General features: G+C 41.3%; 4 protein-coding genes across 7 annotated transcripts in view; 1 reads left to right on the forward strand and 3 right to left on the reverse strand.

The window, feature by feature from the left end:
- LOC145439811 (stAR-related lipid transfer protein 5-like) overlaps positions 1–26425 on the reverse strand; it is a 304908-nt gene that overhangs the window by 212011 nt on the left and 66472 nt on the right. Inside the window, exons 3-4 of one of the 3 annotated variants that reach the window (XM_080317455.1) lie at positions 15333–15500; positions 13457–13971 (exon numbers count right to left, since the gene is read on the reverse strand). The exons of the other annotated variants lie outside the window; for them this stretch is intronic. Of the exons in view, the coding sequence (XP_080173581.1) occupies positions 13790–13971; positions 15333–15500 (350 nt within the window). The 3' untranslated portion in view covers positions 13457–13789. Of the gene's footprint in view, positions 1–13456; positions 13972–15332; positions 15501–26425 lie in introns of those variants that run through there. 3 annotated transcript variants of the gene reach the window in all.
- LOC145439803 (lysosomal protective protein-like) overlaps positions 1–26425 on the forward strand; it is a 199830-nt gene that overhangs the window by 130346 nt on the left and 43059 nt on the right. The window lies entirely within an intron of this gene.
- Positions 1093–17467, reverse strand: LOC145439814 (uncharacterized). Its single transcript, XM_080317458.1, has 4 exons — positions 17455–17467; positions 5280–5486; positions 2351–2518; positions 1093–1588 (listed from the first exon to the last, which is right to left on the reverse strand). Exons 2-4 carry the CDS (start codon positions 5449–5451, stop codon positions 1419–1421), a joined length of 510 nt encoding a protein of 169 aa, XP_080173584.1. The 5' UTR covers positions 5452–5486; positions 17455–17467; the 3' UTR covers positions 1093–1418.
- On the reverse strand, positions 15509–24916 carry LOC145439796 (uncharacterized). Of its 2 annotated transcripts, none has more exons than XM_080317423.1 (3): positions 23608–24916; positions 17395–21509; positions 15509–17328 (listed from the first exon to the last, which is right to left on the reverse strand). In XM_080317423.1, exon 2 carries the CDS (start codon positions 20963–20965, stop codon positions 18422–18424), a length of 2544 nt encoding a protein of 847 aa, XP_080173549.1. In that variant the 5' UTR covers positions 20966–21509; positions 23608–24916; the 3' UTR covers positions 15509–17328; positions 17395–18421. The 2 variants fall into 2 exon arrangements, with proteins under 2 accessions (XP_080173549.1, XP_080173550.1); XM_080317424.1 differs by having other exon boundaries at positions 15509–17175; positions 17242–17328; positions 17395–24916.

The raw sequence follows: 26425 nt of genomic DNA on the forward strand, positions 1-26425 counted from the left end.
TATCGACCTCATGCTAGCGATAACACAATCAGAATGCTAAGAAGCCCAGCGGATAATTTGACGGGATGGAGGGTTATGGCTGTCGAAGAGAGAATTGTCAAATATGAAATGAAAAGTTACACACAGAGCAATAAGTTCTAATGATAAGTAAATCGCGCGAAGCGCGAAAAATTTTTTTTCGTTGACTGCGGTTTTGCGCCCTCCTTCATATGTTTTCACCTCATCCCAGTTTGAGAACCACTGTCACAAAAGAATGTGAATGGTTGCAAATATTTCGAAGTCACCCTGCTGGACCTTACTACTCCAACTTCCTATTTTTGCACAAACCCCCACAAAACATCTCTAAGCAGCAATATGTTTGTATTAGTAGGCTATTGGAAGTAAATTGAGTTTGCAATATATGTTATTTGATCTCAGACGGCCAATCTGGTTATGTGAGTCATGAAGTTTTAAAAGTAATAAAGTTAAACTGCCTCGTGTTTTCCCAAATCCCAAAAAATGTTTTCCACCATTTTGAAAATTTCGCGGTCTCGCGGACCCCCTGAAAATGCTTCGCGGACCCCCAGGGGTCCGCGGACCCCCGGTTGAGAACCACTGGTATAGAAGGTAAAACCATTCGAACGTTTCTGTGCTTCGCGGCCCTTACGGCGTCACAATTCCACCCGGATCCCACGACGTGGAATCACACGCAATGATGAACTGTGGTGGACGCAATCCTATATGCACTATATCCACATTATTTAAGCGTCTCGTCTACTCCTAGTCTTCGGCGCGAAGCAGCCGGATAGGGACTCGTGTTGGCGTCGGATGTAGTTCGGTGACGAAACAATCGCACCGCACTTGTGCAGAGCACACCATTTGACAGTACCGCACCGCTCCGTATATTCGGTGACCTCATTTTCAGGCAATGTAATAGTACCACAACATGAATGATTTCTCATTAGTGTAACTCAAAGTCTTCCTGATGTTAACGTTCACTGTTATACATTCCGTGTCCCATTTCGTATATCCAATGCATTCCATATTGTGATAGCGGAACTGCATGCCGAAAAAAACGAAAGACCCTCTCCAAGAAATTTCGTCACACACTGATACCATGGCAAGCGATTTATGGAAACGAAGAAAACTGAAGAAATCGACAAGAAATAATATTGCATATCGTTACACTTGATTCAAGGCTGCACACGAGAGCCTAATCACCAGACAACATGGGAAGGTAACGAAATGCCAAAATTCGCGATGTATGCTGACTTTGGAGATGTGACATTTACCAACACAGCGGCGTAGCACATTTTGAAAACTTTTCCGCATACTACGCGCGGCTCAAAAGTGAAAAAAAAACATGATGAAAACGCTTCTGCTCTCGGTCCCACGAACACATCTTCATATTCTTGCAAAACATCTCGGAAACCTTGGAACTACGCACCGGCGCACGCAGCAATGGTTGCGATCACGTTGGCACCGCCTGCGGCAGCGGCGAGATAGAGGCTGTAGCCAAAACTTACGGGAGCTACGATGTCGACTAAGGGGTTTTGCTCTCGTGTGGTGCGAACCGCATACGTTGCAATACCCGCCGCGATAAATATCACTGGAAAAACAATGAATAAATTAAAGTGAGTGAATACGCAAGAGTCAAGTCAAGACTGCATTTCAATCGCGTGGACATGAAGTTTCAATCTTTTTAAACAGTATATCGTCGTGGTGAGCCAAAATGGACGAGTTCGGTCTTCGGTAACGATGAAAATAAAAATGGAATTCTAGAGGCATACACGGTAAACGAAAATCGTGTATTCCGCTGATTTACACCAAAGCGTATGGAGTGAACGGTATATTTCTGGTAGGCCTGTAATATTTTGCCTTCATCCAAATTACAGAGGGTGACAGTAGTAAAGTACATCAATTCTTACGAAGTATATCTCGAAGGGGCGTTTCTGTGTACCACGCTAAGAAGTCACAATAAGCTAGTGGGGATACATACCATGGATATATCTTCGTGGCTATTTCTATATTTGATTCGTTTCTACCGAATGAAACGGGTTTGAAAGCGAGATTTGGTACCAAGAAAGTACCGATGGCCTGATTTACAGTCTACATTACGGTGGAAATCTGGTGAATACACCCGTTTTCCACCAATGCAAATACAGTGTGGTTGTAAAGAAAGCGGCTTACAGGGATGTAATTTTGTCAAAAGTCTAATGCGGAAACACCGCGTCATTTCCGAAAACGGTACATGTAACATTGAGCTAATCCGGCGCGTAGCAACTGCCAACGGTCGACTTTTTCCGGTTGGAATGTTACTGGATCGAATAGTGCTTCAATTCCCAACGCCAGAAATAAGGCAGCCTCATACCTGCGAAGATGCAGAAAGTCGCCCCAGCTTTCGCTCCTCCTGAGCTCTTGTTACACATGGAACACGCAAGAATGATCATGGCAATTACTGAGCACAGAGCCGCCAAGATAACCCCTGCAGCAGCTACTTTCGATTCCACATCGCCGTTCTTGATGAAGTTCTCGACATCTGATAATTGTTATAGACCGTGTTACATATAGGCCGTCGGCGATTGATTGCCGGCAAGAAAGGATCGAAAGTGAAAACAGCGAATCATTAACGACAGTGGTAAGTGATGTGCGAGTGGGAAATGGGGAACATATGATTGAATTAAATATTAAATGTATAAATGCAACGCGGATTCATTGACGATCCGCCGTCATTACATATCAAAACAAAGGCCATACGTTGAAGATTAATCGTGAAGTTAACAAGGACCATTGGTCATTCGCGACGTAACGAATCGTCTCGTGATCTCAATGTGACACAATGTGTTTCTTAGCCGAAGCATGAAATATCATTACAGGTAGTCTCTAGCTGCTCTTCCAAAACACATGGCTAGTTTTAGACTGTTTAGTTTTAGAGTTCAGACTATACCGTCACATGACGCAAGTGTGTTGCTCACGACACAATGTAGTCCAACGAATAGAAAATGGTCAGATGCCATGAGAGTATCGAAATTAACGACGGATAAAGTTACAGCCGCATACAATGATGGAATGAAGGAAGTGTCGGTGCGCTAAGCCGTGCATTTCGAGATATGTAATGACGCGCATTTCAAGCAACCTAGTCTGCGGAACATCAAATCATGCAATGAGCTCATTCGCAGATCGAGTGACGTTGATTTGGGTATTTGCATTTCCTAACACACGTACGTAATTCTAGAACAAATTTATATTTTACTGAATGCTTGGCAGGAGAACAGATATCCCTGGCACGTGGAAGGTAATGTAATTTTGTTGCTGTTTCATTCAAAACCACCACGACAGCTCAACGACTGCGAGAGACTGAATTCAGTTTTATACAGCGTTCCGTAAAAATTTAAGGAAAAAACTTGTCAGTTCAATGGTATTCTAAGTTGGGAATGATTATACCAGCGACACATAAGACACCGATTCAATTCACATTTCATTGCACCATTCGAGCATAGCAATTCTCTCAAGAAAACACTGCTTTCTTTGTAATTCCATCCCTTCAACATCCATTATTTCGAAAGGGTTGTCATACGTCACGATGTTCTCTGACATGTCCGGAATTTCACTGTTCAGACTGCGTCCGGCAGGGAATTCTAAAATATGCCTAAATGTCCGGAATTCAAGGCGTGGAGTAGTCTCAATTTTTCTCGTAAATTGAAATAACCAATATCATTTTTACAGTAATATGTGGAAGAACCAATAATATTGAGAGAATTCGATCGCAAAATTTAATGACCAGATGCATATGGGGTCCACTTGCATATAGTAAGCCCCTCAAAAGTTGCATCTATTACCCCATGCCAGGCCCAAGACCAGTGTTATTTCGAGCGGGCGGGGGCTGAAAAATGATGATTCGGTCCTGGTTACAAACACACAATCACATGCTCCGGTTTCTGAACCACTTCGTAACCACATCTGGTCGATAGACAAAGCTTTCCAAGTGTGACGTCAGATTGACTGACGGTGTGTTCACAACTTATTTTGGAAGCCGCCAGCAGACGCTAAGAGTGTCCGGAACTTGCGCCACAAATGGAAACCCTATAGTATATGCTTTAGTTAGGGCCCCATGGACTTCCACTTTTTGTAATTATGACATATTTTGACATTTATAGAGTTCGGAGTTCGATGCAGCCGGTGCTACGTAATCTGTGTTCCCTCTGTCTAACTAAATGTATCCTCCGTCTGATCATTGTTGAGATTTTGTATGTCTTGGCCAGATGTTCACGTGCGGAAGTGCTAATTACTCGTTTTCTTACCCATGCGACAAATGTCACTTTTAGATATTGAGAAAAGTACCATATACTAATAGGCATGACGCGCATGTGAGCTATAGTCTATTCCTACATTACCAGGACATCATCCATCTGAACTACGACTGTAGAATTCCAGAGAAAATGGAAACATTCCAAAGAATATAGTCATTATACATCATCGATAAAAACTCGACAGTCATATTGAGTCAACCATGTGACTAACACTTACTTGACATCGTGTATGCAGTAACTCAAATTCACAGTACTGCGTTAGCCAACGCAATTCCTGCGACAGAAACGTCTCTGTTGTGCATGTATGGTGCACCGCCAGCGATAATGCTGACAAGAATACGCGGTGCCAGCAAAAATTACTGATACTTCTGAGGCGAGGGAAATTCCGCTACGCGATTTTTGCCGTGTCGGCAACTGTGTGGCATTCAAATACTAGGAACGGGAAATCGCTAAAAACCGTGTGCAGTATGAAAATGTGTGACTTCGTCACCGCACGAGATTCAATGGTCATGTTCGGAACCATGCGCATTTGCGTGGATTCCAGAATTTTGTAATGAACATGGTGATGTGAACTGGACTTTCACTTGTATCCATAGATGGGCCGCCTTTCTAACGATATCTAGTGCATGCAAAAATTCAATCAACGACATGGGTCGATCGTCATGATTATGATCATTACGGCAAGGTTACAAGCTGTAAAATGTCAAATGATAAAGTCCCCGACAATGCAAAATCTACGATACAAACGAAATGCAGGTTGTAAAAAATTTTTGACCTTGTTTACAATATTGACATTTTTTGACCTAACACTACAATTTTGACCTAATTTTGCCTTTTGATGGCACGTCAAAAAGAAATTGCACTAATGATCATGTAAATGACCTATAATCACGGCAAGTCATGGTGTGGTAAAACTTGCAAGAAGAGGGATCAAGCAACCATGATTAACCCTAATGTATTCGAAATTCCCGTAATAAAAACTAACGTCACCTGTCGCGGAGCAATCCGATATATCGCAGAATCCTGTGAACAGGCCTTTATTTATCTTCACAGAACCAATGAGGGTCCAAATGCTCCAGTACGAAGTTGCTATACTGGCGCCATATAAGCCAACAGCGGCGAGACAGCACAGCAGAGCCAACACAACAATCCCGTTGTTCATGTTAGTTACTCAATAGATATGAATAAGATTCAAAGCTGAATTGAAGTTGATCACAGTTAATTTCGTTGTATGCGTTACAGTAACAGCACTACGCTGATAGGCACTACACACACTCAACTGCTTCAACGAAATAGACTGTGGAGTACCGGATATTACATGAATGGCACGAGACGCGGAGGTTACCAGCGGGCGGCTGCAAATGACAATTTCGTTACGCAATCAGCTCACTGCGCAGGAAACTTCTGACACACTGGTATCGCATCACGTGCCTTGAAAGAGGCAGACCAGCAACTTCAAATGTCGAGTGTCGACTCCTTGTGAGGATTTGCGTAGTGCGCATTATCATTTCATATGCTACAGTGCGAGTATTCGTCAGTCGGAAACATTAAAATAAACCGGATTACGTAATCACCTATAGCCGAATTGCGAGTAGGTGCGAGGCGGTAGCAGTCACTTGACGGCTCTAGCTTTGCGGCAGGAGGGTCAGGCTGCAAGGGGCGGCAAAATGAGACTGCACTGCAGGGCTGTTCAAAAATGACCCTTTTCTCAAAGTCTACTGCCTACTTGATGAAATTGTTAGGTTACCTAATTGAAACCTGCACATCAAATTTGGTTCAATTCTAACCAGTAGCCGCATTGCTACAGGAGAAGAAAGTTTTTAATTATTATATAAAATTGTATAAACTTTTTTTAGAATTTTCTGTTCATCCCATCAAATTGTTTCGTTGTCTATAGAAACGATGCTCATTTTTTATCGTGGTTGGCCTCAGTTAACCATAGTTTATTCAGAATATAATCTCAATACAAGTTACTAAAATATTGCGTGAAAAAAGCAAAAACACAATTAGACAAAATCATCATTCTTTCCAGCTTTCCATCGCCATGCTCGTCATCATCATTCAACTCGTCTCGTTTGTCTCCATCCATCGTCGTCAATTTGTCATCGTGTTTTGTTCTCAGGATCACTAGCTTGAATATCGTGATAAGTATTAGTTCGTTCTTTTTTTTTTATTATTTACTGTAAAGTAGTTCTTCTCCTCTCGGTAATTTTATCGCCTTCTCGCTTTCCATCTTGCATAGGATTTCTTGCGAGAACGCACATTTTGTAAAGACGTGTTCTATATCGTCTTCATCTTTCCCGCAAAACTTGTAAGACGCTGTATCATTTCTTTTCCATAAATTTCTTCTTCTTTTCTCTTTGCAGAAAATATATCCTTTGTTATTTAGTCTGTAATAAATTATCTTATCTTTGTTGGTTACGTCCTCTCTTTTCTGCTTGCAATACCTTCAACTTCTTCGTTTGGCCAAATGGTGATTTTTTTCTCCACACTTTCTGCACATCTCATGTACAGGTTTTTAAAAGTGGCGTCTATCCATCGTTCGGCTGACCATCTCATTTTCTTGATGTCTCCAACTATTCTTCTCCATTCTTGATCAGGGCTATCATTATGCCGCATGCTGTTTGTGTACAGTCCCGCGTTGATGGCTTTAATTTTGGTTCCTAACTAATATAAGGCTTCTTGATGCCAGAATTCGCATGTGTTTTTTAATTCCGACAGGGCCTTGATTTTTATCAATTGGCACGTGTCTACAATCGATTTTGGGAATGGCATGGCCACTGGCCAGACCCCCTTCGTGATTGGTCCCGCAGACCAAAAAAAAATGTGGAAGGTGAACAAGTCCTCGGCATTTAAACGTTTAATTGTAAGTCAAAAAGTTCAATTTTGAGGCGGTTATTGGTATTTTGTTTTCCTAATACAGCGGTTCCTCCAGTGGGCGATTTGGATTTCGAAGGGACGGAAATGGTCAGGGGGCGATAGAGAGCGTCGAAGAATAATGGCGTCGAGTAGTACGGACATATGATTGTATATTAGAACAATAGTTTCATATATCCCTGAGTTTTCATTGCATTTTAACATTCGACAACATCTGTCAAATCTCGAAATTTGTTGTCGCTCTCCGCGCGAAATACTATAGCGACGATGCTGGCGGCATGTCTCCATTAATGCAGTGGTTTATTATAATTCATATTAAATGAATTGCACGAACTTTTATGCACGTAGGCCCAAATTCTCCCTTAACACCCTTCCGTCATGTTAGTTCAGGGTGGGAAACCTTTCCGCTCGGGGGCCAAATTCAACATCTGAATCCATTCGCAGGCCGTATTGTAATAGGAATTATAAGCCAAGACGCAAACCTTTAATTGATTAATAATCATGGAGACATGGAGATAATAGTTGGATATGGATTAAACAATTTAAATATTGGTTTGATGATAACGCACATATGCGTCAGAAAGATTAACGAGATTTTATAAGCTGGTCATCTAGTCAAGTGGTCCTCGTAAAATATGTCCAATAGTGAAGTCCCAGCCCGAAAACACCGACCAGACTTCTACCTCTCATCTATTGTTTTACCGGAGTCCTCAATGCATGGGGGACACCAGACCTAGGCAATATTTGAAAAGGGTGCTGGAGGAAAAAGGTTAAGAAAAATTGACCTACTATAATTGTTCTCCATCTCAGTCTTTTAGTTTTGGCCTTAAACGCTGAGACAGTGGGCGTCTTTCTCAAGCAATATACCACTTCTGAGACGCAGCACATTATTGCTTGCTTGAACATGAAACTATCTCAAAATCTGTTGCAGTCCATTTGGGGCGGTATTTTCATCGAGAGCCAGGGGCGGCTTATGCTCCTACGCCACTGGGACGGGGAAGAATCGTTTGCCTGAGTGATTCAAGTCCGAATCGAGCATTGTATGCTTCGAGTTGAGTATCCGCTATCCAGTTATCTCACTATCACGCCATAACGAGCCCGAACAATATCGGATTTTGAGCCTATACCAACTATATAATAACCCTGATACGTCAACCAGACTTGGACAACCAGAAAATGTTTAGCTTTTCCAAATCAGATTGGAATCAGAATTAGAGCTTCACTTGTTTCCAAATTAGATGAGAATTATAATTAGAGCTAAACAGATGAGTTGGGTACCGATGGACGCAGCATCCTACGCTGAGTTCTCACCTACCCAACATGTCCGGTAGAGAGCTCAATTATCGCTAACTGGAATTTTCTAAATGCTATAAATTCATGTCCCGAAGTAGCCCATGTTAAAATTGGCATAGGCAATTGTGTCCTGGCCATAAACTCTACAATAGTGGTCGGATCGAGCTGAGGTTGGTACCGATAGACGCGGCATTTTACGCTGAGTTCGTGGGCTGTGTGTCTGTGACCCCTGCCCTACACATTCACTAACATAAAACTGGATATTTCGAGCAAACTTTTGTAACAAAGCAAGTAAAATATTTGATATTGTCAAGGTGCATGCTCGTTTAGTGTTGATTTTTTATGCTGCCAGCGCCATGCACAGAGTGGCCCACAGTTGAAATGGAAAGAATTTCAACCAAAGATGTTATAATGACGTGGAAATTCATATTATATGAAAAAGATTCACAGTGCAGAACCTATCAAGGTTCGTTTGTGAACGTGAACCTCTAAATTTCTGAGGTTCGCACACAGAACGCGAACGTGAACCTCACTTTCACACCATCCCTAGTAAACATTATTTTGTGCGAAAGTAACTGAAGGCTATAGACCAGGGGCGGGCAGACCTGCTTCATGCGCGAGCCGCATATCAAATATCTTAGTTTTAATAGAGCCACAAGTCACAACACAAAAATACGAATTTATCCCGACACAATAATATATTGGTTATCGAATGCATTTTTTCATTGTGTGATTTTCACGACTACACAACTGCTGCCTTCAACATGCAAAGACGTGCTTCCTGCACCTCAACAAAGTAATGCAGTGTACGAATATAAGTACCACTGTGATTGTGGCTACGTGGGAAGAACGTCAAACCGTTTGCAGGAACGCATAAACCAGAATGTCCCCAGTATTATCAGAACACGTGCATCACGCTCGGTGAAAAGCTCCCCCTTAACTCATCCGCTCAAGCTTGATGCTGAGCGATCAAAGGCCATAAATTCTGCCATCGGCTAACATCTGTTGGATAATCCGATCTGTGCGAATAATTACCGACACGACTGATTCCGCGTTGTCGGGAGGTGCCGTTCACACTTCTGTTTGTGTGCCTTGGAGTCGACTTTTATCAAAATACACCAACCAAAACTCTTCAAACAAAAGTAGTTCGGAGTTCGTGTACCACCTAAAAATATTACATTGAACGCCATTTCATTCGGAATTTCATGCTTGTGACGTCATATTTTGTGATACGATTGCTGATATACAATGTTCTTTCCAATTCTCTACTACTTGCTGGCGATTAGCCCTGACGAGTGTCACGCGAAAATATTCGAGTTCATTTCAACATGAATATACTATTCAATAGATAGTATGATGTTATTCTCAAGAGAACACATATTTTTATTTATAACTAGCCTACGGTAATTATTAGAACCGGACAGATTACGGCTGCACGATAATTGAGCTAAATTAGAACATAAGCTTTTGGGGCACACGGGGGTCAGTGACCGTCGAAAAGGGGTCCGTGAAGACAAAAAGGCCGAGAACGACTGTCCTCACACTAAACGTGCGAGATAGTAGCAATCAGTTTTTCAGAGTTGCTCTTCGTCGCTCTCTTTTTCATAGGTTTTTAAATGAGCCATTTTAAAACTTAACTACAGCCGATCCTCTACCGCGAGAAGCATCATCTCTATAGCCAGGGAATTTCGCAGTCGTGTTTGGTCGCGATTCGGATATTTTTTCGGTAAATTCGTCTCAGTTATACCGTAACGATGTGCATTTATATATGCCGTTGGCGAGTGTGTGTGCTTGTCATAATTACATCATGACAAATTCTTCTATATCGAATTTGGTCAACCGCGTTTAGTGACGTTGTTCGCTTCCGGTGAGTTGGCAGACAATCTGCGAGTGGAATACAATTGGCAATATGAATACATTGCTTGTTTTTTCTACCTTCAGAAGTCTATTCGAATAGCCAGTCACAAATAAACAGAAGGAACAATAATATCGAGCACTCTAACTCGATGGAAGAGTTTGGTGATTTCGACATTTCGGCACTCATGTGAGTGTTTATGCTGTAAGTTTTTTAAGTTACTAATCTGGGGGACATTACAAAACAATGCGGTAAATCGGAATATCCGCCAGCGGTAACGAGCTCTCTCGAATTCAATTACCGCATAATGTAAAAATTGGTATTTCAAATCATTTTGCGGCCAGCTCACGCAAGAGCGCTTTGAACTCACGTAAACTCTCGTAATTCCAGACGCAACACAACGTTTAGCAATCAACGCGCTAATTTGTGATTTCGCCAAGTCGATAATCTCAGTAAAAGATGGCATGAAATGAGGGTTTATAATGCTGTGTGGTCACTGGTCAGCAACGATTTGTAATTTAGCTGCGATAATCTTTTACATACAGGGAAATGGAAATACCCTAATTGTTTGTGGTATTTGCTCTGAAGAGATCTGAATTACAGGCGTACGGTACATTATAGTTTGTCTGCTTCAGGCCGCTGCGTCAAGTATCACGCGTGCATTGAGTTTTAACTTCGTATGAGGATAATACAGCTGGAGCAATATACATGTATAATATTCTGAAAACATGGCCCTGATCGTAATTCGCAACGACTTTATAAGCCTACCGAATCGGACTGAATTCTGCCGTTCGGCAGCGAATTACTTATTGACAATGTGACCAAGACCACACGATATGCTAGCCAAAGTTAAAAAGTGGATATTAAAAAAAATCTATTTGGCAATAGATTACTAACCTCGGTAGGTTATAATAGCATGCTTACGGCATAGAGCTACATGAATATCATGAAATACGTGGTCGCGTCTTGAAAATCCGCGTCGTCTGATATAGACGTTGGACGAGTGCCAAAAGACAGGCGGTGGCGAACGTAATAATAACGCGAAACTCTTCTGATGACACCTTCGGGTATGATCGCAACATATGACATCACAATTAAGAAACAGACGTGAACATATAATGTCCAAGGTCCTTTCTATCTTGCAGCTCATCTCGAAGTTATTCAGGAATAGCAGACACCAAATGAGAAAATGGATTTTTGCAAACATTTTGTTCAAAACTCCAACAAAACATCTCTAAACAGCAATATGTTTTTATCGGTAGGCAATTGACAAGTAAATTGGTTTACACTGCAGAATATTTCATCTCAGACGGTCTTTCTGTTTATGTGAGTTATGAAGTTTTAGCCGTTATGAAACGAAACTGTCTCGTGACTTCTCTAATTATAAAAAATACAAATCGGGTATCAACCATTTTGCAAATTTGGAGGTTTCGCGTACCCCCATCAGGACCGTAACTGACTCACCCCAAACCCCGCGGCGCGATTTCGTGTTGTCAAATATCTTGGTTATTGGGTACCCTCCCCCCAACCAAACATACGCATGATTTATAGAAATGACCACTTCAGCATCGGCCATTACCGCGCCACGAGGCACCAAGACATATGAACTTATAGGCCATGTAGCGCGACTCCGAGAAGTGTGCCAGAACGATCAGCAGCGAGAAGACCTTGGCCGAAAAGGACTGCCTTTGTGCTGACCGAAAACTTCGATATATATTCATATATGTTTAATTTTCCCTATGCGCCTAAATGGCTGGCGCCGAATGTACCTGTCTTGGCGATATGAGCCCCTCAAGACCAATACCATCTCGAGGCAACATTATTTGGCAGTAGCAAAATACCAATTTGAAATCGTGTTCGTCTTTTAGTTTAGTATGTTTGAGAGATTTCAATATCTTTTGACATAGCAGATAGGTCACCGCGTAACGAAGTCAGTATACCGAAGATGTTTAATTATTATTTAACCTTTCCAACACACCTCACTCGAACAGCTCTACCGGTAGCCTAAGTCTGATTACGTGAGCAGAGAAAGGATAAAAATTGATAGCAATAGGCTATATATACAATTCCCGATCGTATTGACCGATTCAATCAAGAATTATAGAAATTTTTCGCGCTTAGCGCATAAATGCGACACCAGCTTACTCACTGTCACTACACCGTCACCCAACGTGGATATTAAGTAGCGGCAACAGCGTACAGTATGAGGGAGGACTGGGGGGCGAAGCCCCCCATAAGTTTGGTTTATTATATACCCGATGGAGGGCCCAAGACCAGCGTTCTTTTTTAGGGGGCCTGACGAAGTGTAGTTACGGTTCTGCCACCGGTTGAGAACCACTGATCTAAATTCTATTATGCGAACTGCGTAATACAACTTGGTCTCTTGCAAGCTATACCTATTATGTACCCGAAACTACCGGTAAGTAAAAGGTCCACAGAAAATATTTTAATGGCGTAGCAGAGAGTAATAGCCAAGTTATCCTAAGAAAAGCCAAGCGATAACGAAAACATGCCTAGGATCGATTCACTACGTTCATGTATAATTGTACAATGGATTGATTGTTCATCGATTGTGTCCATGATGGCTCGAAAACTGCTGATGTTACGGGTCGATAATTGTTCTCCCTAACCCAGTTGGGGTCGAGAGCTACAATTTGAGAATAGCAACGTAGGACGTTTTATATTTTTGCCATTGATGTTTTTCGCGAAATATATACTGATTAACGATACACACGTTGTGTGCTACACAAGTATGGATAGTTGCATACCCTGAGTGCATGATGTGCATATGCCGCTTGCCAAGTCTTACGCCACCCCTCCTTGCTCTCTCGGAAATGTTGAGCGGCGAGAATGGAAGCCACGTATGCCAGTTATACTGATTAGGTTTTCGGCATGACCTGGCTGGGGCTTGGATCCAATACTTTCCCACCAGAAAATGGACGCTCCGCCATCTAGTCCTGCCCTGGCGTACTATAGATACGTACAAGAATTAGAGCAGAGTAATCAGTGTACAGGTTCACCTCCATTACACTATTAGTGAACACTACATTCAACAAGCCTATTAGTACATGAGCCGTGCTCCCTAAGCGCTAATATTGCCGTGCTCATTCTCAATAGAGCGGTGTCACTCGTATCCAAAAACTGTTTGTGCAGATTTTATATTGTGACAGCGAATCGGCGAGTGAAATGCAACATAATTTTCACGGATCAATTCTATTTTCAAGGATCTTGTAACAAATTCTTGGCAAACTATTTATCACAATGAAATTGAACACAAGAGTGCAAATCAACGCATACAAGCTTCAAAACACAGCGATGTTTACTTGCATCACCGTGTCACTGTGACGTCACCAAGAAAAATGTTAGAGAAGGTTTACATCACCGCAAGCCCTGTCAGTCAGAGTGAATGCACTTATCAAAGAAATGTATATGTTGTTGGTAAGGCGGGTCACATTTCCTCGCCAAAAACCAGGGATTACGCCCCTGCGCACGCAGCAATGGTGGCTATCACGTTTGCGCCGCCTGCAGCAGCGGCGAGGTAGAGGCTATACCCGAAGCTGATGGGTACGAGGTTATCTTCAAAGAACCCGACGATGTCATTCCGATGGTGCAAGCTGCGAATGATGTACGTTGCAACACCGACCGCTACGAATACGACTGTAATGGAAACAAGCTCATGAAGCCGATACCGCATCAGAAAAAAACATTATATACAATGGAACGTTGCGCGACCCTCCAATTTCAATAGAGCGCAGTTGGAATCACCTACTCTTGCGTTCCAATCCAGTTACTGGTCGTCACCGAAGACACCTAGCTAATATTGACTGACATAGACGTAGTGACGAGAGCTATACGCAAAATCGAGTATTTTGAGTGATTCAATTTTGAATCAAGTAAGCAGTATAGATGATGTGAAAAGTGACCTATATTTCATTGTGCTTTGTGACAATTTTGCGGGTTGGTCATGACTAGGGCAAATTCTTGTTACAGTTAAATCCGCGGAAAATGGAATTTATTTTTCACAAAAGTTGCAGTAAAAAGTTGCATTTATTCTTCCACAAAAGTTGCATTGAATAACCACATTTTGGTCGGTTGACTAAAAAAAAGGTCAACTTTCCGACTCAGCTACCGAAATACCCGTTAGAGCGTTACTTCAGTGCTGATTTACGGTAGTCAAATTTGGCCGTGTATTTCACCAGAATTCTCACAGAAACAGTGACCATTTTATTTAATTATACTACCAAATATTTCCAGTAAGTTGGTTGCATGAAAAAAATGGGCAAAAGTTGCACTATAAGATTCCTTTAAACAGCTTAAAACAGCATTCTACATAACTTTCGAGTATTTAGGAAGCGGCCGGAATCTGCAAAAAAAGTTGCAAAAGTTGCAAAAACTTGCCCTAGTCATGACTTCGCAGATATGCTAGAGTGCTAGGCCTACAACCAGTGCTGGATTAAGATTCGGCTGGGCCTATAAGACACTTTTAGCGGGTGAACCGAAGTGACGTACCAAGGTACAATAAGACGTCACAAAAGTAATGGCGAGTAAATGCCCCAAAGCATAAATATGAGGGGGTCGCATTCACTTGTCGAGATCATTAAATTTGTTGCAAGCGCAAAAACGACTCCGGAAATTCCATTAATTTAAGGCCATAGTTTCAATTGCGGAAGTAGAATCGGCAAATGCGAGACCTATCAAAAAGTTTTTAATCCCCAACACTTTAACGCGTCAACGCGTGAAATATTTTGAATCAATTTATAAAATGAGGTTGTCAAAAGTGGTCATGAGGCAGCACACCTGTACAGTGAACACGCATGTTTAGTATTATTTTAGACAGCTCTCGCTAATTCCCGGCATACTTATGTGACAAAGAGGATTACAGTAGTCTTAGTTTTCAGAGGTCAATCATGGAAATCAACTTAGCTCAATTTTCTCATAACCACGAATGTGGTTCTTTCCAAATCATATAATTCACCATTTCGTTTGCAAGAATAGAAAAAAATAAGACAGTATTATACCTGCAAAGATGCAGAAGGTCGCTCCAGTTTTTGCGCCCCCTGAACTCTTGTTACACATGGAGCACGATAATATGATGCCGGCAATGACTGAGCACAGAGCGGATAAAACCACACCAGCGGCAGCTACTTTTGCTTCGACAGTGCTTCGCGCGATAGAGTTCTCTATATCTGATAAATATATAGATTATAGATTATAGATCCTGGTGAGTGAGATGGGTTTTGGGCGAATGACGGGAAATAGCGACTTCACAATTTGGAAGTGAAATGAACGAATCTTGCAACCAGTATAAATGCAAGTCAGATATATGCATGTATTGTATTTCAAGCGGTATGTTAGGGTAACGAAAACGATACATATGCATATATATTGCAAGAATGCGGGCTAATATAATATATATATGATCGTGAAGTTATCTCATGTCGCCAGCAATTGCTGAGATTCCATATATAACAGGGGAGGGCAGCATACGGACCGCGACGGAATTTTGAGCAGCCCGCAGAGAGTTTCTACACTGAAAGTGAACTTATAATCTGAAAGTATATGAACATATTTTCTGCGTCACAGAATGAATCCAAGTTTGCCAACCTGAAAAAGTCGATCATGAAACTACTTGCTCTGTTCAGGTCTATATACATTTGCGAGCAATCAGATTCAACCATGATCATTAATAAGACAAGGCTGCGTTCTAATATAACTGATGTTCTCGAGCACTCTTTGATAAGGGTTTCTAAATCCGACATGCAGTCACAGTTCAAAGAACTTGTTGACAACTTTGATCGACCACAGAAGTCTGATTGACTTTGACAGCGATTGAAGTAGCCTACACTTGGTTAATAAATTCATCACTTTTGGTCTGATTTTGGTCTCTATGCCTTGAACTTAATTCGCATTAAATACGATTTATTCCTTGCATAAGTGCATAAATACGCGATTAATGTATCGAATCTGTAATTTGGCCAGCCAAGTTATTCGTTTCCCCATAGCAGGCCTGCCGACCGGAAAGGTTGCCCGCCTCTGATGTATAACATACAATATTAACACATTTGATGCCTCCTTATCTAGACATACTGGCTGACCTTGAGAGGTTCGCAAAAAACTGATAATGACGAAGTCATAATCTCTTATCACTGAATGAATGTCGGATAAATCGGTATTCGAGATGATTCTAGCCCTTGAAATGTTGGAGTAAGACTGGAGTTCGCAAGGGCCATATAGGGAATATGTAACGCCAAATTTATTATCGCTGAATATGTTTGATCAGATTCGAAATCGCGAAGAAGTGGTTTCGCGCGATTTGTAAATCGGTAGTTGCTGCCAGAAAATCCGTTAGTTCCAATGTACTGGGTAGTATCCAATAAGTGGCCCGCGAAAACAAGTTGTTGCGCGATTGTACCCGTTCACCAAAACGTCGGTACACCGCTACATTACGTAATTTGTTCTGGTGACTCGGTACGGTTTCCCGAATCCCGACGATTGGTTTCAAGAATGTTCGATGGCTTGCATGCGTAAAAATAGGCATCTGAGCTCTAACATTGGTTCGTATGGCATAAATATTTGTGAAGCTCGAGACTATATATCACCAAATTGGCCTCTACTGAGAAAAATTTGCAGAAATCATTGCACCGGCGGCATATCGAGATTAATGCGAAACACATTAACCATAGATAAAGATGGAATGACGGAAGACCCGAGACGAGGTGTCGTCTTACGTGCAGTGCACGCATATGGGCGATAGGAATGCATATTGCAGACAAACAATGTGTGGTCGGTATGAAAGCGCAGGACAATGAATCTCGTTGTGACTCATCTGAGTTCAGGCACAGGTCTGGCAGACGACACTTCCTGAAAAGAAAGATGCACAATATGTGCAAGTAATATTTTTCTATTTCATGAGTGTTGTGGTCTTACTAGGCTATTTTATAGCCGTCTTCGTCTATGTCTGGGGTGTCAAATATACGGCCCTTCAGACGATTTCATCCGACCCGCGAAGCAATTCTGAGTGGAATGAAAAATATTATCCACCACATTTGTAATAAACGTGGAAATATTTTGCAAAAATACTTTTATTGAATATTCCTCCAATTCAGCAAATGTCGAGCATGTTCATTGTTCCTAGGCCACATTATAACAACCAGGCTACGGCGTTGTGGTTTCACACTCTATAATTCGAGTGGGCAAAAGGGCACACTGAGTTCACAGCATTATGAAAAAATGGACCAAAAAGTAGTTATTCGCAGAAGCGAAAACGCCAACATATAATTCAAATATCTATAATATCGATCACTTCCTACCACATAGGTCCCCGGACATAAGAGAAACCCGATTTGCGACTTAATAATAATAACTCAAATTCCAACGTCTGCGTTTACAGTTGACTATCATATATTCCTCACACCGCATACGCTATGGGCTAACGCCAGATTACTTCTACAGCAACGGGAGCGTAGAAATATGCCAACTTATATCGTCGTTAGCGCCACTGCTTTATCGGTTCTTACATGTATTCAGCCGGACAATCGTCACATTTTGCCAATTCCATTGTTGGTATTGCGACTTGAAGTATTTGAGTGAAAAGCAGAGGCACGAGGTAACATTTTGGAATCAGTTGACTGGTCAGGCCCGCGGGTGATTTGAAGCATTGAATCCGGCCCGCGCTATGTTTACCGTAACTGTACGTTTGTTATTGCCGTTCGCGACTATGTGTTCCTGTGATTATTCCGTCACAACAACAAAATTATTTCTTGAATAGCTGATTGGTGGTACAAAACTTGAACACGGCTTTTAACAGTAAATTCATATTTATTGACTCGAAGAACTTTTCGCGTGCCTCTTATCAAGAGCAACCGGCACGATACAGGATGCAGAACAGAGATGGATTCAAAACCAAATGGCGAATTGTGACGCAATAATGAAAATTTATAAATAACATGAATGGAAATTCAACCATAGCAACAATGCGGCGTATATAGCAACAAGCAACTTCAAGAAGTACTGCCCGTGAGAATAACATACAAATGCAATGAGACAATGCAGCAACACAGAATAAAAAATTGTACAGAAATACGGACGAACAGCTAAGCAACAACAACTAGTGTGAGATTTTAAGATTATACAAAAATTCTTTCTGTCGACAAAGGACCGGGTTGTTGAGTTTGATGAAAGTGGATTCCAAAGCTGTTAAATGAAATATGGTTCTACCCTTGGACAAAACTGAAAACATGTCGTCTGAATAGTTTGAGGCGCAAGACGGGTTGTCGATCAAATGCTGGCCAATTGAAGAACTGCATGCCAACACTTGGCTGTACGATTGGGATTTTGATGTGTGTTTCTGTTTACATTGCTGAGTGATATTCTCAGAATCAGGAGACTGCGATGCCGATCTTATCCCCTTAGGAACATGCTGTTTGATACGCTCTAGCAAGCGTTGGGATGTGCGTCCCACGTACCGACTGTCACAGTGGCATTTGTATTCATATATGACCATACTTTGATGAAAAGCAGGCAGCACATCCTTTCGCGTGTTGGGCAAAATTTGTTTCGTTGTATATACAATCCTCGCATTAACAGTGTTGTAACATGATTCAACGCATGATCTGATTGATTTGGTGAATCTATTGGAAACAGAGCCAAGCCAAGGAAGGTGTATGTACACCGGGCATTTGTTAGGGCCGAAAACTGTAGGTTGTCTGAATTTGCGCATTTTCTCCGCAATGGCAGAGTCAGTGATGCTATCGGGATATCCATTTTTGGACAAAATGGATCTAATCCAATTTAATTCTGCGGACAATTTGTCTTTAGAGCAAATCATAAGTGCTCGATGCACAAGGGTAGAGATCAAATTTAATTTACGCTTTTTCGGACAAAAGGAGTTCCACCTAACATAATGACCAGTGAATGTTGGCTTCCGATAAACTGATGTGGTGAATTGATGACCCGTTTTTTCTACCAAAACATCAAGAAACGGTAGGGAACTGTTTTGTTCTTTATCTACTGTGAATTTGAGGGATTGATGCATTGAATTTAACGTATCGATAAAGGCATCACACTGTCGCTCACTTTGAAAAACCACAAACGTATCATCAACGTATCGATAATACATAAGAGGTTTATCAGAGTCCGAAAATAACTTATTCTCGTGGAACCCGACAAAAATATTAGCGAGGGTGGGTCCCAATGGTGAACCCATGGCAATGCCGTGAGATTGCTTATACATCATGTCGTTAAAACTAAATTCAACCGACGACGTTGATATTTCAAGCAACTCCAAGAATATTTCCCGCGGAATTGGAGGAGGTTCAAGCTCACCATTGTAAAGAGTGTCAGCGCAAATATTGAAAGTTTCAGTCAATGGCACATTGGTAAATAAACTAACAATATCGAATGAGCTCATATATACATCATTGGGATCAAGACCAAAATTTCGAATTTTCTCAACAAATGTGAATGAGTCACTCAAGCAATTATTTGAATAAACAGACCGGACGGGTTCGATTATTGCGTTTAGCCATTTTGCTAAACTATGTTGTGCCGAACCAGACATAGAAAGAATTGGACGCAGTGGTGTATTAGCTTTGTGTATTTTCGGCAAGCCATACATACGCGGTCTTTGTGATCCACACGGTCTGATGAATTCATAGACTTCTTTAGGGATAACCTTCTGATTCTTTAGAGCTAGTAGACGACGCTGTAGTTTACCCTCATTCTTTTTCGTGTTATCCTTCGAACTCGATGGTCCGAGAGAAATGAACTTGGAGGAATCTTGAAGAATGCTCTCCATCTTTTGGCAATAGTCTGCTTTGTTGAGAATGACTACTCCGTTACCTTTGTCCGGTTTTGTTATATAAATATTCTTGTTGGAGCGAAGTGATTTAATAGCTTGCCAACATTCCTTGGTCATTAAAAAATCACCAACGTCAACAGGAGTTCCACAGTATGCGTGGGCTAAGTCACTCAACCTAGCTTTCAAACTTGAATACTTCTCTCGGCTATTCGCGTTGTGATGCGCAAGTTGAGCCAGTAATACTTCAAATTCGGAAAATATCTCTTCACGCTTCACATTCGTAGGCGGCATGCAGAAGTCCAAGCCGTGCGAAAGCACAAATTTTTCCGATTTCGTGAGCTCATAGTCCGAAAGGTTATGAATCAAGTTATCGTCCACATTAGATTTTCCAAATCGGTGTTGGAATAAGAATTGTAAGTTGCGTTCATTCTTCACTTGGTTTTGCTTTTCTTTTTGAGCATCAATAATAGCAAGGTAGCGGCAAAATCGGATAAGATCAAATATCGACAAAAACTCTCTGGCGTTCTGATCTAGAGAACGGCAAATTTTCCGTACGTAAATTAAAGTTGAACGGTCTTTTTCAATCTCGTCACGAAGAAATGCTCGTTCTATCCTCGGATTATGCCTAGCACGAGAATTTTCAATCCTTGCCTTCATGAACTTGGGTAGAATGCGCATGTTGATGCAATTCGTCAAGAAGTCAATTGATGCTCGTAAAGCTCTGATTCTTCCTCTCACTTTGACTATCCGATTAAGCAACTTAATCTGAGAGTCACTGTACCTCTTCCGAAAATACTTGAATAGCTGATTGGTGGTACAAAACTTGAACACGGCTTTTAACAGTAAATTCATATTTATTGACTCGAAGAACTTTTCGCGTGCCTCTTATCAAGAGCAACCGGCACGATACAGGATGCAGAACAGAGATAGATTCAAAACCAAATGGCGAATTGTGACGCAATAATGAAAATTTATAAATAACATGAATGGAAATTCAACCATAGCAACAATGCGGCGTATATAGCAACAAGCAACTTCAAGAAGTACTGCCCGTGAGGAATAACATACAAATGCAATGAGACAATGCAGCAACACAGAATAAAAAATTGTACAGAAATACGGACGAACAGCTAAGCAACAACAACTAGTGTGAGATTTTAGGATTATACAAAAATTCTTTCTGTCGACAAAGGACCGGGTTGTTGAGTTTGATGAAAGTGGATTCCAAAGCTGTTAAATGAAATATGGTTCTACCCTTGGACAAAACTGAAAACATGTCGTCTGAATAGTTTGAGGCGCAAGACGGGTTGTCGATCAAATGCTGGCCAATTGAAGAACTGCATGCCAACACTTGGCTGTACGATTGGGATTTTGATGTGTGTTTCTGTTTACATTGCTGAGTGATATTCTCAGAATCAGGAGACTGCGATGCCGATCTTATCCCCTTAGGAACATGCTGTTTGATACGCTCTAGCAAGCGTTGGGATGTGCGTCCCACGTACCGACTGTCACAGTGGCATTTGTATTCATATATGACCATACTTTGATGAAAAGCAGGCAGCACATCCTTTCGCGTGTTGGGCAAAATTTGTTTCGTTGTATATACAATCCTCGCATTAACAGTGTTGTAACATGATTCAACGCATGATCTGATTGATTTGGTGAATCTATTGGAAACAGAGCCAAGCCAAGGAAGGTGTATGTACACCGGGCATTTGTTAGGGCCGAAAACTGTAGGTTGTCTGAATTTGCGCATTTTCTCCGCAATGGCAGAGTCAGTGATGCTATCGGGATATCCATTTTTGGACAAAATGGATCTAATCCAATTTAATTCTGCGGACAATTTGTCTTTAGAGCAAATCATAAGTGCTCGATGCACAAGGGTAGAGATCAAATTTAATTTACGCTTTTTCGGACAAAAGGAGTTCCACCTAACATAATGACCAGTAAATGTTGGCTTCCGATAAACTGATGTGGTGAATTGATGACCCGTTTTTTCTACCAAAACACCAAGAAACGGTAGGGAACTGTTTTGTTCTTTATCTACTGTGAATTTGAGGGATTGATGCATTGAATTTAACGTATCGATAAAGGCATCACACTGTCGCTCACTTTGAAAAACCACAAACGTATCATCAACGTATCGATAATACATAAGAGGTTTATCAGAGTCCGAAAATAACTTATTCTCGTGGAACCCGACAAAAATATTAGCGAGGGTGGGTCCCAATGGTGAACCCATGGCAATGCCGTCAGATTGCTTATACATCATGTCGTTAAAACTAAATTCAACCGACGACGTTGATATTTCAAGCAACTCCAAGAATATTTCCCGCGGAATTGGAGGAGGTTCAAGCTCACCATTGTAAAGAGTGTCAGCGCAAATATTGAAAGTTTCAGTCAATGGCACATTGGTAAATAAACTAACAATATCGAATGAGCTCATATATACATCATTGGGATCAAGACCAAAATTTCGAATTTTCTCAACAAATGTGAATGAGTCACTCAAGCAATTATTTGAATAAACAGACCGGACGGGTTCGATTATTGCGTTTAGCCATTTTGCTAAACTATGTTGTGCCGAACCAGACATAGAAAGAATTGGACGCAGTGGTGTATTAGCTTTGTGTATTTTCGGCAAGCCATACATACGCGGTCTTTGTGATCCACACGGTCTGATGAATTCATAGACTTCTTTAGGGATAACCTTCTGATTCTTTAGAGCTAGTAGACGACGCTGTAGTTTACCCTCATTCTTTTTCGTGTTATCGTTCGAACTCGATGGTCCGAGAGAAATGAACTTGGAGGAATCTTGAAGAATGCTCTCCATCTTTTGACAATAGTCTGCTTTGTTGAGAATGACTACTCCGTTACCTTTGTCCGGTTTTGTTATATAAATATTCTTGTTGGAGCGAAGTGATTTAATAGCTTGCCAACATTCCTTGGTCATTAAAAAATCACCAACGTCAACAGGAGTTCCACAGTATGCGTGGGCTAAGTCACTCAACCTAGCTTTCAAACTTGAATACTTCTCTCGGCTATTCGCGTTGTGATGCGGAAGTTGAGCCAGTAATACTTCAAATTCGGAAAATATCTCTTCACGCTTCACATTCGTAGGCGATGTTTATGGTCTACTAGCTCTAAAGAATCAGAAGGTTATCCCTAAAGAAGTCTATGAATTCATCAGACCGTGTGGATCACAAAGACCGCGTATGTATGGCTTGCCGAAAATACACAAAGCTAATACACCACTGCGTCCAATTCTTTCTATGTCTGGTTCGGCACAACATAGTTTAGCAAAATGGCTAAACGCAATAATCGAACCCGTCCGGTCTGTTTATTCAAATAATTGCTTGAGTGACTCATTCACATTTGTTGAGAAAATTCGAAATTTTGGTCTTGATCCCAATGATGTATATATGAGCTCATTCGATATTGTTAGTTTATTTACCAATGTGCCATTGACTGAAACTTTCAATATTTGCGCTGACACTCTTTACAATGGTGAGCTTGAACCTCCTCCAATTCCGCGGGAAATATTCTTGGAGTTGCTTGAAATATCAACGTCGTCGGTTGAATTTAGTTTTAACGACATGATGTATAAGCAATCTGACGGCATTGCCATGGGTTCACCATTGGGACCCACCCTCGCTAATATTTTTGTCGGGTTCCACGAGAATAAGTTATTTTCGGACTCTGATAAACCTCTTATGTATTATCGATACGTTGATGATACGTTTGTGGTTTTTCAAAGTGAGCGACAGTGTGATGCCTTTATCGATACGTTAAATTCAATGCATCAATCCCTCAAATTCACAGTAGATAAAGAACAAAACAGTTCCCTACCGTTTCTTGATGTTTTGGTAGAAAAAACGGGTCATCAATTCACCACATCAGTTTATCGGAAGCCAACATTCACTGGTCATTATGTTAGGTGGAACTCCTTTTGTCCGAAAAAGCGTAAATTAAATTTGATCTCTACCCTTGTGCATCGAGCACTTATGATTTGCTCTAAAGACAAATTGTCCGCAGAATTAAATTGGATTAGATCCATTTTGTCCAAAAATGGATATCCCGATAGCATCACTGACTCTGCCATTGCGGAGAAAATGCGCAAATTCAGACAACCTACAGTTTTCGGCCCTAACAAATGCCCGGTGTACATACACCTTCCTTGGCTTGGCTCTGTTTCCAATAGATTCACCAAATCAATCAGATCATGCGTTGAATCATGTTACAACACTGTTAATGCGAGGATTGTATATACAACGAAACAAATTTTGCCCAACACGCGAAAGGATGTGCTGCCTGCTTTTCATCAAAGTATGGTCATATATGAATACAAATGCCACTGTGACAGTCGGTACGTGGGACGCACATCCCAACGCTTGCTAGAGCGTATCAAACAGCATGTTCCTAAGGGGATAAGATCGGCATCGCAGTCTCCTGATTCTGAGAATATCACTCAGCAATGTAAACAGAAACACACATCAAAATCCCAATCGTACAGCCAAGTGTTGGCATGCAGTTCTTCAATTGGCCAGCATTTGATCGACAACCCGTCTTGCGCCTCAAACTATTCAGACGACATGTTTTCAGTTTTGTCCAAGGGTAGAACCATATTTCATTTAACAGCTTTGGAATCCACTTTCATCAAACTCAACAACCCGGTCCTTTGTCGACAGAAAGAATTTTTGTATAATCTTAAAATCTCACACTAGTTGTTGTTGCTTAGCTGTTCGTCCGTATTTCTGTACAATTTTTTATTCTGTGTTGCTGCATTGTCTCATTGCATTTGTATGTTATTCTCACGGGCAGTACTTCTTGAAGTTGCTTGTTGCTATATACGCCGCATTGTTGCTATGGTTGAATTTCCATTCATGTTATTTATAAATTTTCATTATTGCGTCACAATTCGCCATTTGGTTTTGAATCCATCTCTGTTCTGCATCCTGTATCGTGCCGGTTGCTCTTGATAAGAGGCACGCGAAAAGTTCTTCGAGTCAATAAATATGAATTTACTGTTAAAATTATTTCTATAGTTCGACTTTGGTTTACTTCATTTACTGCCGTTCGCACTTGATAAGAGTTGGTCGAAACACTTGGAGTGGAATAAATTTGGCACTATGAATATAATGTTTGCTGCTATATTCGGTAATGGCCACAAAAGTGGACACATAATTCATAGTTTTATGGATAAATGGACCAAAATCACAGTAGCGAAAACACCAACGCGAAACCATGATATGCAGGTTGCATGGATATTATGATAGCTCACAAAGAATCCATATGCGCTTTCCGGTATAACTTCAGACTCAATAGACTCCCTGTCTCCAGAGAACCCAGAATGGTGATATATTAATAATGGACCGAATTCCAACATCATCTTTTACAGCAGTGGTTCCCAACCTTTTTCGACCCATCGACCCCTTTTCAAGCTCAACACCGATTATCGCCGCCCAAATTTTGTGTACCAAAAAATGGGCATACAAACCGTAATCGCCGGCGGGTTGACTAAAAAAAGGTCAACTTTTCGGCTCAATGTCGAATTTAACACTTTTGCAACTAAATTTCCGTGGGTTGACTAAAAAAAATAAAAGAGGTCAGTCGTTTTGACGCGTCATCGCCCCCTTCGCTATTTTCTACCCCTTTATCCATTTTCTCCCCCATATCGCCCCCTTCGTCATTTTCGCCCCCTGGACCGCCAAATCGCCCACGTTGGGAACCACTGGTTTACAGTTAAATCTTTTGTATCTCTCACAGCGCATACGCAGGACTAACGCCAGAGCACGTTACGATTACAACAAGGGATGCATACCAAATATGCCAATTTATATCGTCGTTAAAACCTCTGATTTAACGGGTTACAACTGTATTCAATTGACCAACCGTTATATTTGCCAATATCGCTGCTTGCGAATAAAGGTATTGCTAGGATAGAGATCCTAGGACCCGCAATGTCGTTTAAAACCAGTATGTATATAGGCTTGATAATAAAGTATTCAAGTGCTTTATGCTTTGTCAAACATAAGATTTAACTGGCGGTGACTATATGATCTTTAAAGATCTTGTTACTTGTCACCTCCAGTAAAGGTAGAAGTTGAGGTAAAGAACCACTATGTGTTCTAAAGATGAAATGTGGCGCAGCAGTCCAAAGAAGTTCGTCATTATGAATCATCGATTTCAATTCCACAGGCATTGGATTCGACGATGTAATTAACAATCGATTGATATCCTGTATCGAGTCTCTGGAATTTATTGCGCCATAGATAACGCTAATTTGGTGGTGCTCCGCCAAGGCGCCAACCA

The sequence above is a fragment of the Botryllus schlosseri genome, chromosome 5, assembly GCF_051294905.1.
Source record: "Botryllus schlosseri isolate E-star chromosome 5, Bs_hap1, whole genome shotgun sequence".
NCBI lineage: Eukaryota > Metazoa > Chordata > Ascidiacea > Stolidobranchia > Styelidae > Botryllus > Botryllus schlosseri.